The sequence below is a fragment of the Phalaenopsis equestris genome, unplaced genomic scaffold (genome assembly GCF_001263595.1).
Source record: "Phalaenopsis equestris unplaced genomic scaffold, ASM126359v1 Scaffold198954, whole genome shotgun sequence".
NCBI classification, from domain to species: domain Eukaryota; kingdom Viridiplantae; phylum Streptophyta; class Magnoliopsida; order Asparagales; family Orchidaceae; genus Phalaenopsis; species Phalaenopsis equestris.
In genome coordinates this window covers 66,825-85,321 of record NW_018218850.1, presented here as the reverse complement: position 1 = coordinate 85,321, position 18,497 = coordinate 66,825, and the positions used below count along the sequence as shown (strand labels likewise).

Genomic DNA, 18,497 nt, shown 5'->3' with positions numbered 1-18,497 from the left:
GCTCATTTTAGCTTCCTTTCTCTAAATCCCCTTCCCCATTTATCCTTTCTCCTTCGTTTTGTTATGCGGATGCTAATTTAAATGAATTTCATTGTTGGTGATAATTTTAAAGAATTTTTATAATGAATTTGGCTATATTATAACATCATCCAGGCTAATTAGATTCCAATTAATTTGTTAATAAGTAACTCAGCACACTCAGTAGTGTATTTATAATTAGTTGGATTTTCATTTGTATAGGACTTTGAGTTTCTTGCCATATGTTAGTATTTGAAGTTCTAATAAACTTGATATGGGATATCTAGCATCCAGATCTATGTAGCTGTTATTCATTAGGGGGTAAATATACCCTTTTGTTGTTAGGAGCATTATTCTTGTTGCCTGTGTTAGATTTCTAGTTAATTGTAGGTTCGTAGCATTTATATTATGTTGTGCCGTCTTTTAAAAAAGTAAACCCTTACATATGATACTTTTTAAGTATCTGAGAAACATGTTAACTGCTTAAGGTATTTTTCAGAGGGTAAATGCATAAATTGGCTTACTAAACTTACAACTAAGGTGATATCTGATTGTGTATGTGATAAGTATATTAAATTTCCCACCAACTTTTGATATCGAGCTGTATTCACTGGTTCACCTTCATTCTTATTTTCCATTTTCTGATTTGGATCAATTGGAGTGTTTGCAAGCATCTAATTACTCATTCCACTTAAGAACTTGTAGAGCATTCTGCACAGTTTTAGGAATTTCCATACAAGACCTTTGTGTGATAAATGCCCGAAAGATAAGAAGAAATTTTCATAAAATATAATGAGACAATGGATATTGGGTGCAAGACCTCACCCTCTAATAAGTGTTAACTCATGTTCAGTATGTCACGACTTGACCCTTTATTTGGAATTAAGTATGACATGTATAAACCGTCAGACAGTGGAAAATAAATTTTCTATGTTTTTTATCTATAAATAACTATTAACAAATGAAAGGTAAACTAAAAAATTTAAAATAAAATAGTTTAATTAAATTTTTCATATACAGGTTTCTCTTCTATAAATATTTTTTTTCTATCGTTCTTCTTTTAATCATTTAATTACAATTGAAAAGTTAATTTAAAACAGTGAATTAACCAAATCTAGTGAACACTCACTCTTCTAAACTACAGTTTTATAAGAGAATAAAATAATATGCACTCAATTAATCTTTTAATAAATCAATATAAATATTTGATATTTTAAGAATATGAATTTATTCAATGAATTTTATTATATCAATAGCATATCTTTATCATTCCTTATTTGTACAACCGTCTCATGGGAATTTTTGTTTATCGCCACAACATATAACTTCTTGGAAGACTTCTATCTAGATGACTTAAGAAAGTATTTTGAAAAATAATATATATTTGCAAAGGAAAAAAAAACAGTAACTTAAATGGGTCTGATCATCAGGATGATAAAAGTCTTGCCGGTCAACTTTTTAATTTTGAAAATAATTTTTGAAATTTAATTTAATATAAGATGCATATAGTTTTGGTTTTCAAAATAGTGTATTTTAATTTTCGAGAAATGAGACCAAATTGATCTCATAAGTCTAATGATTTGTATAATCGTGTTCATTACCGTGGATACTGCACTTTCCCAAAAGATAAGTCTATATTTCGGCGATGGACCCAATCCTGCAAAGTAAGAGATTTGTGACATCCGTTTGACATGCGAATCTTTTATGTGTGACCGACAAGTTCACATACCTAATATAAAGATTAAGTAAGACTTATTTTACCTTGATTCCAAGTTCCCTGTAGAGGCTAGCTCTTATAAATTATTATATCCCAAATGATGAGGGTCGCTTAAGAAAACTCTCGATAATGATCAGAGATACTAGTATTCAAGAATTCAAAATTTAGGTTTTCACGGTAGGATGTGGAAAAACAAGTGAGAGTGGCTCAAGTAGGAACACTTATCTTCAAGAGTTCAAAGGAAGGAAAAGGTAAAGGACGTCACTGATCCTGAGGAGAACTCTCAGTGACTTTCCAAAGTATCCTACTGTGTGGCTGTATTTTGGAGATGATGTTATTCAATTTTTTAATTCTGTTAATTTTATTATTTTGGATTTACATTTGCATAGTAATCGATTATGCAAATAGCCCGCAAAGAGACGAGGGTTCACGTCGTAACGAATAATAACCTCAAAACCTAAAGCAAATTAGGATTTACGATGCACAACATGGTTGCACGGGTACCTAAAGAAAGAGTGTGAGCATTTACGTCTTGCTTGACGAGCAACCTCGAAGTCTTATGAGTTGTTATTGTTTAATTCTAAGAAGAGGTTTGTCGTTGTAGACCTGTTTGATCTCTCGAAGATGTCCTTCTGTAGGTCCTTGACATGCTGCCCATGGGGTATGCTCCAAGCTCCCTGTTGAAATAGAAGTCCAAAGGTCTAAGGATCAAAATGTTCTACCAGGTATGTTTCAATATTTTGATGTTGTATGTAAAGTAAATGAATGCAGGTAAGAAAATATCGTGTAGTAAATAAAGGAACTACAATGCATAAAAGAAAATGCGTACATGAGCTTCTGCTATCGCTGTACCGTTAGTTCATAAATCATAATATAATTTACAGGGAATTTAGGTAAATTGTAATCATAATATAATTTACAGGGAATTTAGGTAAATTATAAAAAAATGAAGAAAGCAGGAATTGTAGTGTGGTGTGAAAAGCTGCAAAACGAGTTGTAACAAAACATGAATAGACAAAGCAAAACCCGTAGTCACATATGGAAGACCAAGATTAGGTATAAGACATTAGTAAGGGTGGGGGCTCAGAGCTGTACTTTGTGCTTCCTAACCTTGGGTAAGAGCTATTAACCCGATAATCTACGGAAGACTGTCTTTAACCTCAATTCAAGTGACTAGCTGTGGACCTTTGTAAGTTTTACCAAAATTATTTATTTTTTTCATGCAAAAGTTGTTTAAACTTACATGTTAGATTTACATGCAGAGTTCACTTTAACAGATAAAGAAAATTTTTTTTTAATTTTTTTAAGTATTTTGTATAGTAGTGTAGTCCACAGATAAATTACTCTAATCAGGCTAGGACTACTGGCGACTTAAGAGAATCGGGTGTAACAATTTCACCAAGAGTTGACGAATAATATCATCGACCCATATCCTCCCTTCTCATTGAAGGTCCTTGAGGTAGGTATATCTCGTTTAAACACACATAAGCAATGTTGTCATCACTCTTGCCACCTATACCCTAGACTTATTTTAGTCTGATGATGCATATGTGATATTAACAAATGTCCTCAATTGTCAGAAGGATTTGAGTGTAATGTTCAAGCTCAATTCCCGGTGCATTGGGTTTTACTGTAGGTTAAGTCATTGTGCAAATTTCACTATTTGATTCAATTAAGGAAGTCATCAATCACATCTTGGTGCATCCTCGTATCTAGTGTTTAAATCGATTTGTGGAATAAAGTCTGGTGCTTAGTTTCATTATTTATTTGAAAATAAGTAGATGAACTCTCACATAGGGCGTGCTTACAAAATTTAGGAAGCCTACACTTCTAACCTGAGCTTGAAGTGGTTTAAGTAGTTTTTCCCTCAATTAAGTGCTTTCTAAACTAGTCTTCAAATATCTTTTAAGTGTTTTTCAAATAATTAAATCAGAAATTCTCATTTTGACTTAATCATTTAACAAGGGAAATAAATCAAAAGAAAGGGGAAGACCTACCCACTTCCAAAACTAGCAAAGCATAGGGGGGAAACAACAAGTGAATCTGTCTAAAAGCGTTTAAATAACAATCAATTGAAATCCAAAAAAATGGCCAAAATGGCTCCCTAAAACCAACTCAAAACCTTGTGTGAATCAGTGCTTAAAGGTTACATAAACCCTCCAAAATAGTGCCCCAATTCAGCCCAAACCGGCACCTACAGTGGATCCAAAATAGTGCAAAAATAGTACACAAAATCAGCCCAAACCGGCACCTACAGTGGCTCCCAAATAGTGCACAAAATCTGCCCAAACCGACACCTAAAGTGGCTTTAAAACAGTACACAAAATCAGCCTAAACTATCACCTAAAGTGGCTCCAAAACAGTGCATAAAATCAGCCTAAACCGACACCTAAAGTGCTGCAAAACAGAGAGGAATTTGAGCAAAAACAGCCCTATGGATTGCCTCAATCGACTTACTAAAACGCCACAAAAAAGTGATCAAAACAACCCCAATAATGCGTTTAATGTCTTCAAAATAGTGATTAAAATATCCTCTCAAATGATGCGTTTAATGCCTCCAAAACAGTAGGTGAACCAACCCCCAAGAAGATATGCATGTAGTACGCAGCGAAAAAATTTATTTGTCACACATGCAACACATGCAAGTATTCAAGTTCTCCAAATGTGGGACATATAAACTCATAAGAACTGGACGGTATATATGTATGCAAGTGGAAATCTTGTGTCAAGTAAGTAAATGCATCAGAATCGTGTGTCACAAGAATTCTATTGTGTAAGTTTGGCTATCTAAATGCCTAGGCATGTACGCAAGTGAGAGTTCAATTGTATGGTTACGCTCCTGAGGTTTGCCGGAGAGGACCTCGTCAGAGGGCAGTTTGTCGGTTGGAGTTTGCTGTGCGAAAGGGAAAGCTTGTAGGTTTACTATTGGCCAGTGGAAGAGTGAGTGTTGCTGGATCGGTGTAAAGGGTGTGGAGCTCTCGACGCAGAGGGGATGAGACGAATGCTGGGAGAGTTTCGGCGTGAGGGAGATCCAAGCCGGGCAGGTTTCGATGCAGAGGAGAGGCGAGCGCGCGATTGGAAGAGGAAGGCGAGGGCTTCGATGCAGAGGAGAACAAAAGCTACTGGGAGAGGGGAAGACGAAGCAGGCGCGTGCAGGTGAGGCGACCGGCTTCGACTTGTTCGGCGTAAGGAGAGGAAGAGGCGAGCGGGGAGGATAGTCGAAGGGAGCTGGCTAGAAGAAGGAGAGGGGTTGAATGGTTCTGTTGAGAGCAGGGAGGTCGATTCGTGAGGGAGAGAGGGTGAAGCAGGCGAGTGCGGGAGTGTATCTGGGCGAGCGTTAGAGAAGAGCAGGCGAGCGGTATCGGTGCAGAAGGGCGAGGACTCGGTGCAGGGAGGAGGGGCGAGGGCTTCGGCGTAGGGAGGAGGCGGGCATATATGAGTCTAGAGAGGAAGCGGGGGGTCGAATCGAGCGTGAGGGGAGGAGTTGAATGTCGACTGAGCTGTGAAGAGGAGGCGAATTAGTATAGGCAAATTTTGGAGGGAGTCTTTGTAAAGCATTGGCAGGGAATTAAACAAATTCCATTAATGCAGCGCTCAATTGGAAAATTTTAACTCACAATTAAGATGAAATTAAATGGTCCATTTGAAATTTGAAAATTTAAAATTTTAAACTACCTAAGCTCGTGTTCAGCTCGAGCCCAGCCCAAATTGAACTTGAGCTGAGCTTGAATCACACCCCTTGTTAAATGTTTATGTGCATAGGCTTTTGTGCTTTTGGCTCGCGTGTGAAACCATAACAATATGAGTGTCTTTTCTAGCTAAAATTGACGTTCTGGACGCGTCGACTTAGTCCGTTTCGTCATCCGGAATCATCCAGACAAGTTCGCCGACGGTCAGATCAAAATTGTCAAATTTAATTTTGGAATTTGGGTTAGTGATGGATCATTTTAGGGGCTGACTTTGGTTTAATTGTCAGTGCAATTTGCATAAGTGTCGGTGACGTGAGTTGCTAGGTTTGCACACGTTAAATGTGTGAATTGTAGTGTTTGCGTTGCCGAGTCAGTGGGGGTTCACCTAAGACCGTTTGATCCTATGGGAACTCATTTTCGGGTCCTATACATGTTAGTCCTTAGCCCTTGCAACTAAGAGTTGAGTGCCTGAGACTACTCATGCGAGGTCTTCATAAAAATAGGTCTAGAAGTGGTTCGAAGCTCTATGTGAGGGGAAAATATTTGCGTACATAAGATGTACGCAGCTCTGCGTACATCAGGGGTTATTCAGGGGGTACAATGAGGTTATATCTGGGTTATACCCCCTTGTAACCTCCGGTATAATCCGGATATAACTCCCCTGTACCCCCAGAATAACCTCTGATGTACGCAGCGCTGCGTACATCTTATGTACGCAAATATTTCTCTATGTGAGGGGGGCTCCATTACTAGTTTGTTAAGATGGTCAATAGGGAACTTTTAAAGCTTGATTTTGGGTTCTAAGAATAGGAGACTAGGACCTCACTGAAAATGAGGTCAACAAATAGACCTCCAATAATTGTGGTGTGCTGAACAGCACATCGCGCGTATTGGTGTTGACCAAAATGACCAACCATACCAAAAGATTTGTCTAAGTACGTCACACTCAGAATAAACTGTCTCAGAGTTAGGGTAAATTTGAGTTGGGGCTTTCCACTAGGGATTTCCCAACCCAAGGATGAGCGTACCGAAGAACTTCAAATTTTTTCGTTGGGCATGAAGGGATTCGACACATGTCTGCGTTGTTTGATTGTTTTGTTGTCTTGTTTACTGTGATTTATTTTGTTTGTTGTGATTGTAAGGAGTGTCGTGGTTGTAAGGGGTGTTGTAGATGGAATAGGATTGAAACTATCCTAAATGTGCAAACATGTTGAGAAAGAATTAGTGTTAAACCTCACCCAAATGTGCTGAGAAAAAATTGGACTGATTCTATCCCAAATGTGCTTAGAGCTGAGTGCTGAGAAAGAATTAGCCAAATGTGCTGAGTGTTGAGTGCTGAGAAAGAATTAGGATTATACCTATCCTAAATGCGCTGAGTGCTGATAATGAATAAGACTGAGTCTGTCCCAAATGTGTTGAGTGTTGAACCTATCCCAAATGTGTTGAGTGCTGAGAAAGAATGGGACTAAGCCTATCCCAAATGTGCTGAGTGCTGAGTGCTGAGTACTGAGGAGTAGGACGATGCCTATCCAAATTATTAAGTGCTAAGGAGGAGTAGGGCTATGCCTATCCCGATTGCTGATTGCTGAGTGCTGAGAAGGAATAAGGCTATTTTATCCCAATTTTGAGTGCGGAGTGCGGAGTGCTGAGAAAGGATTAGGATCCTACCTATCTCGGAATGCTGAGTGCTGAGATTGCTGAAGTGTGGAAATGCGAAGCCTGCAAAGTGGGGAGGAATGATGAAATTTGTTGAAGTCGTGAGTGGTGGAATTTATGAAATTGTGGTGATTGCGGAGTTTTACAATGATTTTATGCAGATTTGCAGATTTGCAGCGACTTGGAAATTCATGAGAGTTTATGAGGGTGTGGAGGGGCTGCAGAATTATGCAGATTTGCAGCGACTTGGAGACTTGTGAAGTTATAAAATTATAGAGATTTGCAATGAAATGTGAATACAGAGATTTGTGGAGGTTTGTGAGTGCAGAGATTGTAAAGATTTGCTGATATTTGTGAAGTTTGTAAAATTATAGAGAATTTGCAGAGATTTGAGAATGCAGATATTGTGAAAATTTGTTGAGATTTGTAAATGATTTGTTGAGATTGTGAATGCAGGGATTTGCGGAGGTTGGTGAGTGTAGAGATTGTAAAAATTTGATGATATTCAACCAAATCAACAAAATTCAATCAAATTAATAAATCAAATTATCAATCAATCAAATCTAAAAATTTGATGATATTCAACCAAATCAACAAAATCAATCAAATTAATAAAATAAATAAATCAATCAAACAACCAATGAATCAAACAAATTTATTCAAACATCAAAAAACCTTTTTCAATCATCAAACAAATCATTGCAAATTTTAAACAATTCTTTTCGTACAAAAAAAAGATCAAACTTTTAAAACAAACATTTTTTTTATCCGTTGGTGTTGGAGCAAACCCTGTGTGGTACTACCACGACATGATCAAGGATTCAAAAGACACTAGATGATTTAAAAAATGAAACAATGATGATTCTTATCTGTGATAAGCTCTGAGGACCGAAATTGGCGTCTGTGTGGGCATCTATTCTGAGCCAATCGCTCTGTTCACCTTTTAGCTAGATGTCTATCATTGCATTTTCTAGCCTAATTTATTCAGGTTCTTTTTGAGTTCCTTGGGACACAATGTTTGATTGCCCCATCTCCATGACCGGAATTCACGGACCTAGTCTTAGACTTTATCTCTAGGTCATTTTTTTGTTAGGATGTCCATCAGCGTTGTAGCAAACCCCGTGTAGTACCATCATAATGTGATCTGATTTGATTGATTTTGGTTCAGATCAAGGCAGGTCTTGGAATCCTTTGGGCTTGTGAATCTGAGTAAGTTTACATTTCTCCTTCTCAATGTGACTCATCGAAGACCGTACACACTCATTTTTTTCAGGATCTATCGGCGTTGAAGCAAACCCTTTGTGGTACCTCACGATTGATCGGGTTGGTTGATTTGTGATGTAGTGAAATGCTGATGAGCAAGTCAATTTTTTGACTAAGGAATTTTTCTTTTGGCACCTCCCTTAGTCTGATTAACTGAAGACCGTACTGTTTTTTTATCTATCAGTGCTGGAGGAATTCCATTGGGCACCATCATGATATGATTGTGTTGAATGGCCTCGACTCAGCATTGGGTTGATAACTTGGTTGGTTCTTTGAATTAATAAGTCTAAGTAAAGATTATGACGCCTCATAGCCCTTTTCTTAGCATAGTTAACTGGAAACCCTAGTTCTCATTTCTTGGGTTCGATCAACTGTTGTTGGGTACACCTGCCCTATCATGGTTGATAGCCTGACTAAGCCTAGAATAGTGCCATCCCAGTTATGTGATCTAGCATTAGTCATTGATAGTGAAGAGATTGGAGTGCCACACCTCAAGTTTTAATGTGGATTAGACTTCCAACAATCTGCGGGGTATGTTATTTATATTGAATTACTAGATTCAAGAACTTTAGCACTTTAAACTCGTAAATCTTGAATTGAAATAGGGCGTCTTTTCGTACCTAGTGGTCTAAAGAAAACCTCTTAACTATTTTACTCTTCTTTTCTCAGGCTCGTGTACCTTGATATGGTGTTGCGTTGTTTGATTAATCATGCACTTTGACCCACATGTCTAGTGCGGATTCTTTACAAAAAATTACTAACATCGGCCATTGACCGCCTGGGAGGAGGGGAGGGGTTGAGCTTAAGCTGGCCTTGAACAACTCAATCATGATGAACAACTTATCATCATGATTGATCTGGTTTGATTGACTTGTAATACAGTGAAACGCACATGATCTAGTCAATCCTTTGAATCTATATGACTGAGTAGGGAATTTGTCTTCTACATCCTCTTTCCTCGTTTGGATTAATAAAATTGCACTGTTTCCCTTTTTGACCTGTCGGTGTTGGAGGAATCTCGGTGGACACCATCACGATATGGTTGGGTCGACTGGCCTCGATTCAGCGAAACACTGATAGTCAGGTTGTTTTTTTTTTTAAATTAATAAGCCTAAATAAAGGGTTATGTTCCCTTACAAACCCTCCTCTTAGCAGAATTCACTGGGAACCAAAAGTCTTCTTTTCTCGGGTTTTGTCAGCTTTTGTCGGTTGCCCCGGTCTGATAGCCCCATTCCATCTATGTGCTCTAATGTCAGTCATTGTCAGTGAAGAGATTGGATTGTCGTACCTGAAGTCCTAATGTGGAGTAGGTTTCTCTTGGTCAACAAATTATTATTATTATTTTCTTATTGTTCATACTGAATTGCTGATTCAGTAGAGAAATGTCTGGGCGAAACAAAACCAAGTTACGGGACTCATTTCGTAATACCTTCCTTGGTTGAATCGTTGAAACCCAGACGGATGATTATTGAACTTCTCCTTCCCGTAGCATTAGTTATGATTCTCTATGGTTGATTCATTTAATTAATGCCTTGACTAAGTAGATCCATTTTGGAGTAAAACCCTTATCCACCCCATGCTAGTCATTGAAACCCGCAGGAAAGCCCTTGGAGACCAGTTATCCCTGGACAACCTCCAAGTTTCGATTAGTTTTCAAGTTTAAATGTGAGCCTTATTTCAATCCAATCATCCTGTTCATTTCTAGACTGAATGCAGTCGAGCGTTTTTCATCTCCAGAATGTTTAGGTTCGATGTTATTAAACTTTTCCAATTAATTCTCAGTTTGGACTTAAAATCTTGTGTTGTCTATCCTGAAGTAATCACTCTCTTCATCTTTGGAATGAATGTCAGTCGTGCGGTTTTCATTCCCAAAATTTTCAAATTTAATAAAACCCCTTTCTCGATTAGCTCTCAATTTGGATGTAAAATCTTGTGAGTTTTTCATCTCTAGAATGAATGTTAGCACTCAGTTTGGACATAAAATCTTGTGTTGTCTATCCTGAACTAATCACCCTATTCATCTCTGGAATGAATGTTAGTCGTGCTTTTTTCATTCCTAGTATGTTTAAATTTAATGAAATCAAAACATTTTCCTGATTAGCTTTCAGTTTGGACGTAAAATCCTTTGCGTTGTATATCCTGAATTAGTCACTCTGTTCATCTCTAGAATGAATGTCAGTCATGCACTTTTCATCCTCAGAATGTTTAGGTTTGATTGGACGTAAAATCCTTTGCGTTGTATATCCTGAATTAATCACTCTGTTCATCTCTAGAATGAATATCAGTCATGCACTTTTCATCTTCAGAATGTTTAGGTTTGATGATTTGAAACTTTTCTGATTAGCTCTCGGTTTGGGCATAAATCCTGTGTGTGTTGTCTTTTCTGATCTAATCGCTCTATTAATCTTCTAGGTTGAATGTGAGTCTGCACTTCTCACCTGAAGTGTTCAGACCAACGCCTCTAATGAAATTTAAAACCTTTCGTAATAAAATTAAACTGATGAAACTTGAAACCTCAAATAATAAAATTGAACTACTAAATCGAACCTTCACTAATTAAATTAATGAAATTAAAACATCTCTACAAAGCTGAAACCTTAAACAACTTTAACTACAACCATAAACTAATAAAAAATGTAATAACAAAAATTCTATCATAGTTTTAGGGATACTACGACCTATATATTATTGGATCTTAGGCATTTATGTCATAATACTAATGATTCAATTTTGGTCGGAGTTCTTTCTTGATCATGTCTTGGTAAAGGGTCCGAACTAAATTCAAAATTTCAATTTTAAAATCAAAATTCTCATATTCTTTATTTATCCTACTTTTGGAAGTTGTGAGCTTCACAACACCATTCGGAATTCAAAATTTAATTTTGTTAAGTGACTTATTGTGAACTTCTGATTTTATTCTAGATAATGGCCACATCTCATTTTCTCGTTCCGATCAAATCCTGAACTTGTCCATAGGCCACTTACTGAATGAAGTGTGATCTGATATGATTTGGGGTTTGATGACCTCAAGATGAGCTTTACTAGGCCAATGCTTGCCACTAGAAATTCACAATTCATATTTGTTTAGGTGCCCTTTTTGGAATTCTCACTTCTATTTGACATGTATTTTTCTCCCTAAGGAAGAACACACCAAATCAAAATTCAATTTTGTTAAGTGACTTATTGTGAACTTCTGATTTTATTCTAGATAATGGCCACATCTCATTTTCTCGTTCCGATCAAATCCTGAACTTGTCCATAGGCCACTTACTGAATGAAGTGTGATCTGATATGATTTGGGGTTTGATGACCTCAAGATGAGCTTTACTAGGCCAATGCTTGCCACTAGAAATTGACAATTCATATTTGTTTAGGTGCCCTTTTTGGAATTCTCACTTCTATCTGACATCTATTTTTCTCCCTAAGGATGAAGGCTACCGAGGTTCCATCACTTCTTATTGTTGTTGCTAGTTCCGATTTTTGGACTGGTTGCTCGACCTCCCATGATCTCTCGGTTGGGTCATCCACAAAATAAGTGATTAAACAATAAAATTATGATACTCAAATTTGATGATTTGGTTATCCCACGGTTCGAGGTGGGATCTTCTTCCCGATTTGTTGTGCGTTTCATCAATACTTAGAGGTAGAATGGAATGACCAAGAGGAGTTATGATCGCTTGCGTAGGGAGACAGACCTTATGAAAATTGACACTACATATATTGCTGGTATTGAGTTATTCCCCAAGTCCTCCCCTCACCTTAAAGATAGACAATTCCTTATTCTTTCGGCTACTAAGGTTGAAGAGGATATTTATAAAATAACTTCTTCACCTTTTTTTGAATTTGGCTTGAATTTAACTTGAATTTGAACCTTAATTTTGATCTTGAATTGCATTTGAAGTATGAATTTGATTTAAACCTTAAGATTTGAATTTACATTCCCTCTTTTTTTTTTTTCCTTTTTTTTTATTTTACACAAAAACTCAACTAGCTTAGGTGTGCATATCAAAAATGGAATGTGTTAATGAAACTTATTCTCAAAACCAATCTTGCTTAATATTTTTTCAGACAATGCCATTGACAAAAGGCATTAGGCGATCACCCTTAGAATTTACATGTTGATAAGAGCATTCTTTGTAGATTTTTTCCATAACAAACAATTTTTTTGATGTTGGTTCAAATTTACCTCCCAATCGGCGATGTGCCAGAATGGGCCTTCTTAGAACAACAATCAAGTCGCCTGCTCGGAAGGATCTAGGAATAAAATAGCTTCTCATGTGCCTGAATCATTTGTGCCTGGTATAATTTGAGATTTTGTTGTGCTTTTAAACATTTACCCTACAAACCTCCAGGCTTTGTTAAGTGCAATCAAGCGTTTTATTCACTTATAATGTCGTTTGTGATAGTAATTTGAGTAAGGAAAGTTGAGTTTCTATGGTTAACATAACCTCAACTCAGTAGACCAAAGCAAATGGAGTGGACCTAGTCATAGTCCTATAAGTTATCTTGTAGGCCCCTAAGATTCGATTAACATTTCATGCAATTGATATTTGTTCTCATCTAATATTTCTTTCAAAATTTGAACAGGGGCCTTATTAAAGGCCTTGACCAGCCTATTAGCACTTGAGTAATAGATAGTTGATTATCTCCCATTAATATTATGTCAAAGAACAAAATTATTGATTTTGGTGCGCTTGAATGTTGTTCTATTATTGGATATGATACTGCTAAGAACATAAAATCAACACATGGCATGTTCCTTGAAAAAATGAATTACGTGATGAGTTTTGACTTCTCGTAATAAGATGACCTCCACCAATTTTGAGAAGTAGTCGGTTGACGCGAGTATAAACCTGTAAATTTTGGAAGAAGGTGGGTTAATAGGAGCAATAATATTTGTATAGTAAATCTTATAAGGCCATGAGACTATAGCAAGATGTAGAATATTTGGCGGCTGATATAAAATTACATCTTGCACTTAACATTGATGAAAATGGGGTGCTATAATCATGCAGTCGTTCATCATCAATGACCAATAGTAACCCAGACTAATCAACACAACACAACCTGAAGTGTATCTCGACCATTTGCTTCTGGGCTTCGTGTTTGCTAAGACAACACAACCAAATTTGGTCGAATGACCAGTGACACAGGTGCCATCAATAGGGAATTGAACAAAGCTCACTTCCCTATTTGATATGCAAGTTAAATGTCACCAGAGAGACTAACATTTTGAAGATAATCGATGAAAGCCCATCTCCAATCATCAATTTGGTCATCCTTAGAAAGGGCGATCAGCACCTAAACATTACATCAATTAATATATTTCAAACTCTATGAGAGAGATGAAATGACGGTTTTGCAGCTTTATAGAAATAGAATTTTTCTTATGACATGCAAGTTCCTTCACAAGTTTGGCTAAAGCTTTCGCTACGACATTTTTTGACACGGGAAATTTGATAAGGAGTCATAGTTGGAACTTGCTTGAGACACCTAATTGTGTACTAGTGATTTCGCTACGACATTTTTTGACACGGGAAATTTGATGAGGAGTCATAGTTGGAACTTCCTTGAGACACTTAATTGTGTACTACTGAAGAAGCATGGGCAGACCTTAAAGATCTCGATGATTTAAATTAATGACTAATTTTGAGTCTTCGTAGATCTTTATATCCTAAGTTCTATCAAGATCACTAGTTTTAAACCAATAATCAAAGTTTCATACTCAACCTCTTGGTTTGTACAGATCTCTGAAAGGTGATAAGAATAACGCTGCGTTCCCTTTTTGGGGTTGATGAATATCAACTAGATACTGACCTTGTTGAGAATCGAAAATTGGGCAGTCCAGGACCTATATGATGTTGTCAAAATATAGCTCACGACAAGGCTTAACTCTTCCATCTAAACTCATAACTTGCTTATCGGGAAGGTTATCATTTAGGGGTGTGTTAGCAAGAAGTGTGTGTGCCTCTAGATAATTGATGACAGCATGATCTTTCATGACACATAAAGGAATATAAGTGATATCAAATTGAAGCATTATCATCGGCTAAAAAGCCAACTCTTTAGTAATCGTTTGTTGGGTTACAATGTGCTGTAGGGGATTGACCATTGAAATCAAGTTCACTCAGTGAAAAAACATATAATGTATGAAGCTTTTGGGCTGCAAAAACTATTGTCAAGCAATGTTTTTCAATGGATACTTGACTTCCATTGAGATGAGATGATGGCTTAAATAATAACATATTTTCTTAACATCCTCATTGACTTGAGCTAACAGGACTTCGATGGATTCATTTAGTGCAGCGATGTACAGGATTAATGACTTCCCCAAGATAGGAGCAACTATTATTGGAGGTGACATCAAATTTTGTTGGTTACACTCGAGTGAACGTTGACATTTATCATTCTAAATGAATTTGGAATACTTAATCAACATCACAAACGGCAGACACCTGCCAGATAGATAACAAATCAAGCATCTCAGATATACTTACATGTGTTGAAAAGACTTCAATTGAAATAAAGTCTAGGAGATTGTATTTCTAATATAGCTTTATTCTTGTCGGGATTAATTTTTATCCCTCGATGCTTGACGAAGAAACCTAAAAGTTTGCCCAAAACTATATCAAAGACGTATTTCAATGGGTTTATTTTCAGGTTGTAACAATACAATTGTTCGAAAATAATTTTCAAATCATTAAGATGATCGAACTTGTATTTAGATATAACTAGTAGATTGATAGCATTCTACATGTTTGTGAAAAAACTCGTCGAAGATTCGGGTCATTGCCAGCTGTAAGTAGCATAAGTGTAAGGCCGAAAGACATCTAACCTTCTAGCAAAAGATTTCAGTTGCCGTTATGAACGCCGCGAGCTTCGCATCCTCATGGACCATTTGGATTTGATTTTACCCACCTTAACCATCTATAAATGATAAAAATACATGGGATGAGGCAATGTTGATATTGGCAATGAGAACTCGTCTTTAGGACATGTCTTATTTAGACACCAAATATCAATAAAGATGTAGATTTGGTCGTTCTTCTTATTCAATATGATACTAGCCAACCAGGTTGGATATTTATCTTCCTTGGCAAAATCAATCTCCAACAATTTCTTGATTTCTGCTATGACTTGTTCAACCTCAAACTGCATTCGTCTGACAGCTCGCTTGACGGGGATAAACTTGGATTGCACCTCAATTCTATGGACTATGACATCAAGAGATAAACCTGACATTTTATCATATGTCCAAGCAAAGCAATTCTTAACTCTTTGAGCAACCCAATCAGATAGTTGACATACTTGAGTGACAGATTTAAAATAGCCTTAAGGATTATAATACTATTACAAATGGCAATTATAAGGATTGTATATTGCACAGCTATGCAAATAACCTCACGAAGATGACATATTTTATCTTTTCATGCTTATACATGAATACCTATAATGTTTATTTTGCAGTAGAATTTTTACTGAAGTGCATAACTTGCTCATAGTGACGATTTCAGCTTACTATGAACCATGCATTGGCAGCATACTTAACATCATGCCCATTCTCTGATGTCTTTATTTTTGCCAGAAATAACATCAGATTGGTTAATTGATGACTTCACGTCATATTGTAATCGTAGAAACTTTTTCTAAAACCTTTAATTAACAGCTCTATCCCTCTTTATGCTATTAATCTCTTATGCTCAAGCAGAATAACCCTTTTCATATTATTATCCTTTAATGTTTAATCATATCAACCACTATGTCTTTCCCTTGTTCCTTCTGCATTTTCTGATGTTAAAAACTGTTGTGTTGTAGTGATTATAAGATATATTTGAACGGGAACTTAAATGAGTTAAGTAGTCAAACCTCTTTGAAACCACAAGCTATTTGGCGGAGAGGTGAAGGTGAAAAATGAAAATATTTAAGAAATTTTCTATTCATTAGTCATGCAGTATCATTTTTACAACTCTCCAACTGTCTTTTCTTAAAAGTAATGAGCTATCATGGCCACACACATAACCTTTCTGATCATAGAAGTTCTTTCCCAATATATTTTTTTTGTCAGTTAAAGATTTTACAACAATATATTTTCCTCGTGGGAGATGACTTTCTTCATTTTTCTCTTACAAATATTCCTTATTTCACACAGGACATAGAACCCATGAAAAGAATTGGTGCTGGACCTGAAGGTTATGCTGCCCTCAAGGCACATCCTTTCTTTGAGGGAATCGACTGGAAAAATTTGAGAAAAGCGGCAGCACCTAAGCTTGCTTCGGGATCAAATGTACTGACAGTTTTTATCCATAGCGTATTTTCATCTGTTCTGAGTTTGTCGTTATGCTGAGAACCTGGTTTGCTGGAACCAACTAACAGGCTCAGGTTTCAGGTGGTGGATGATGATGATGATTTACAGGATTCCACATGGAACTTATCAAATGTAGGAGGTCTCTTTGTGCATCAGTTGCCACCTGTTGTTGGACATATTAGCAGTGTTACATCATCTTCTGAGACACAATCAAATGTATCAAAACTTGCTAATATCGACTCATTTGACTCCAAATGGTATCTGAAAATGTTACATATTCTTCTTCATCTCACCTTTTTCTACTTTCATCAAAAACTTATCGAGGAAGTGTGTCCTTTTTGTTTGTTCATTACATAAAATGCTGAACATATTCCTAATTTGATTCTTTTTTCTTTTGTTGCAATCCGAACTATTCATTCTGTATTATATAAATTTTTATCTAAACTATTTTCTAATCTCTGTTATGCATACATTTACTCCTCTTGTTCCAACGAAAGGCAAGATCTCCTGGAGCCTGGGGAGAGCATTGTTATGACCTCGAAACTGAAGAAACTACAGAAAATTACTAACAAGAGAGTGCAGTTGATCCTGACTGATAAACCAAAGTTACTGTGTGTAGATCCCTCCAAGGTCACGTCAAAGGGAAATATCATTTGGTCTGATAACTCGGGAGACATCAGCATTCATGTGTCGAGTCCCTCTCATTTCAAGATTTCAACTGTATGTTTCTCGAACTAGAATTACACAATTTACATGAACTTTGTGTCTATTCAGTTCAATTAAAGATGTAAAGTTACTAATAGATACTGGGAATTTATATGCTTGTGCATGAGTGTACTTGTATTTTTCTTAGCTTGTATGACCTACCCCAGGAGAGTATTTATACTCCAACATTGAGTTGAGCTATATTATGCTGGTTTCATTTTTTTTTTCTTTTGCAGCCAAAGAAGGTATTATCATTTGAGGATAAGAAGCAGCAGGCATTGCAGTGGAAAAGTGTTGTTGAGAGTTTTCAGAGTCACTGAACCTTTTGAGTAAAGGAAGGAATTTCTAAGGCTATGGTGCTCCAGAGAAAAAAATAAAAAGATTTAGTCAGACAAAAAGGGCCGAGTATCCCCCTTTGGTAGTTAACCTTGCTGAATGGAAGCCTAGTTTCTCTGCTGATCCCCTGCAAGCATATAAAGTGCATATCGTGGTCAAAAAGCAGCTATCACCTACGGTCAGTGGTTGTTTTTTTTTCTTTCAGTTTTCTGCTCTGTTATGATACACCCATTTTACTTGGGTCTGGTGAGCGCCTGTTAGTTTTTCAGATTGTTAAGGGAAAAGAAAATTCAAGCCACTTTGTCTTTATGTTTTAGCTATTTTTTTCGTGTTGGGTGCATTCAATTCGATAGCTTAACATGGATTTAAATTTCAAGTCGTTCTGTTACTTGTATCCTAAACTCTTAAAGTATGGCGTGATTGTCTTCCACCGACTGATTTCATTTTCAACACAGCTGATATTGCTTTTTTGAAAAAGTCTTCAGTCTCTCTAAAGTAATTCTGCATAGACAGTCAATAAAATTCAGGACTGATGTTTGACTGTCGTTTTGTTTAGCAAGCACGCTACGTTGCAATTATTATTTCTTGTCTAATTTGATTCCTTATCCTTGTAGTGTCTTTATGATTTGTCTGAAATAATATCATGAATTATTAATGTATTCGTGAAACTTTACTTAAAACTTATTTTCAAGTCACTTACACTGCAGCTCAGGCTTCCATATTATAGATTCGTTTGAGGTAGATGTTGCCCACCAATTGACAGCTTTTCTTCTTTCTTTTACCAACCAATCGATAAATATCTATTATC

The 18,497-nt window shown here is 36.6% G+C and overlaps 1 protein-coding gene across 1 annotated transcript in view; it reads left to right on the top strand.

Annotated features, from left to right (window-relative positions):
* LOC110035671 (3-phosphoinositide-dependent protein kinase 1-like) overlaps positions 1-18,034 on the top strand; it is a 70,674-nt gene extending 52,640 nt beyond the window's left edge. Inside the window, exons 8-11 of the mRNA XM_020739940.1 lie at positions 16,493-16,627; positions 16,730-16,905; positions 17,146-17,368; positions 17,590-18,034. Of these exons, the coding sequence (XP_020595599.1) occupies positions 16,493-16,627; positions 16,730-16,905; positions 17,146-17,368; positions 17,590-17,673 (618 nt within the window). The 3' untranslated portion in view covers positions 17,674-18,034. The remainder of the gene's footprint in view (positions 1-16,492; positions 16,628-16,729; positions 16,906-17,145; positions 17,369-17,589) is intronic.
* Positions 18,035-18,497: the final 463 nt, after the last annotated feature.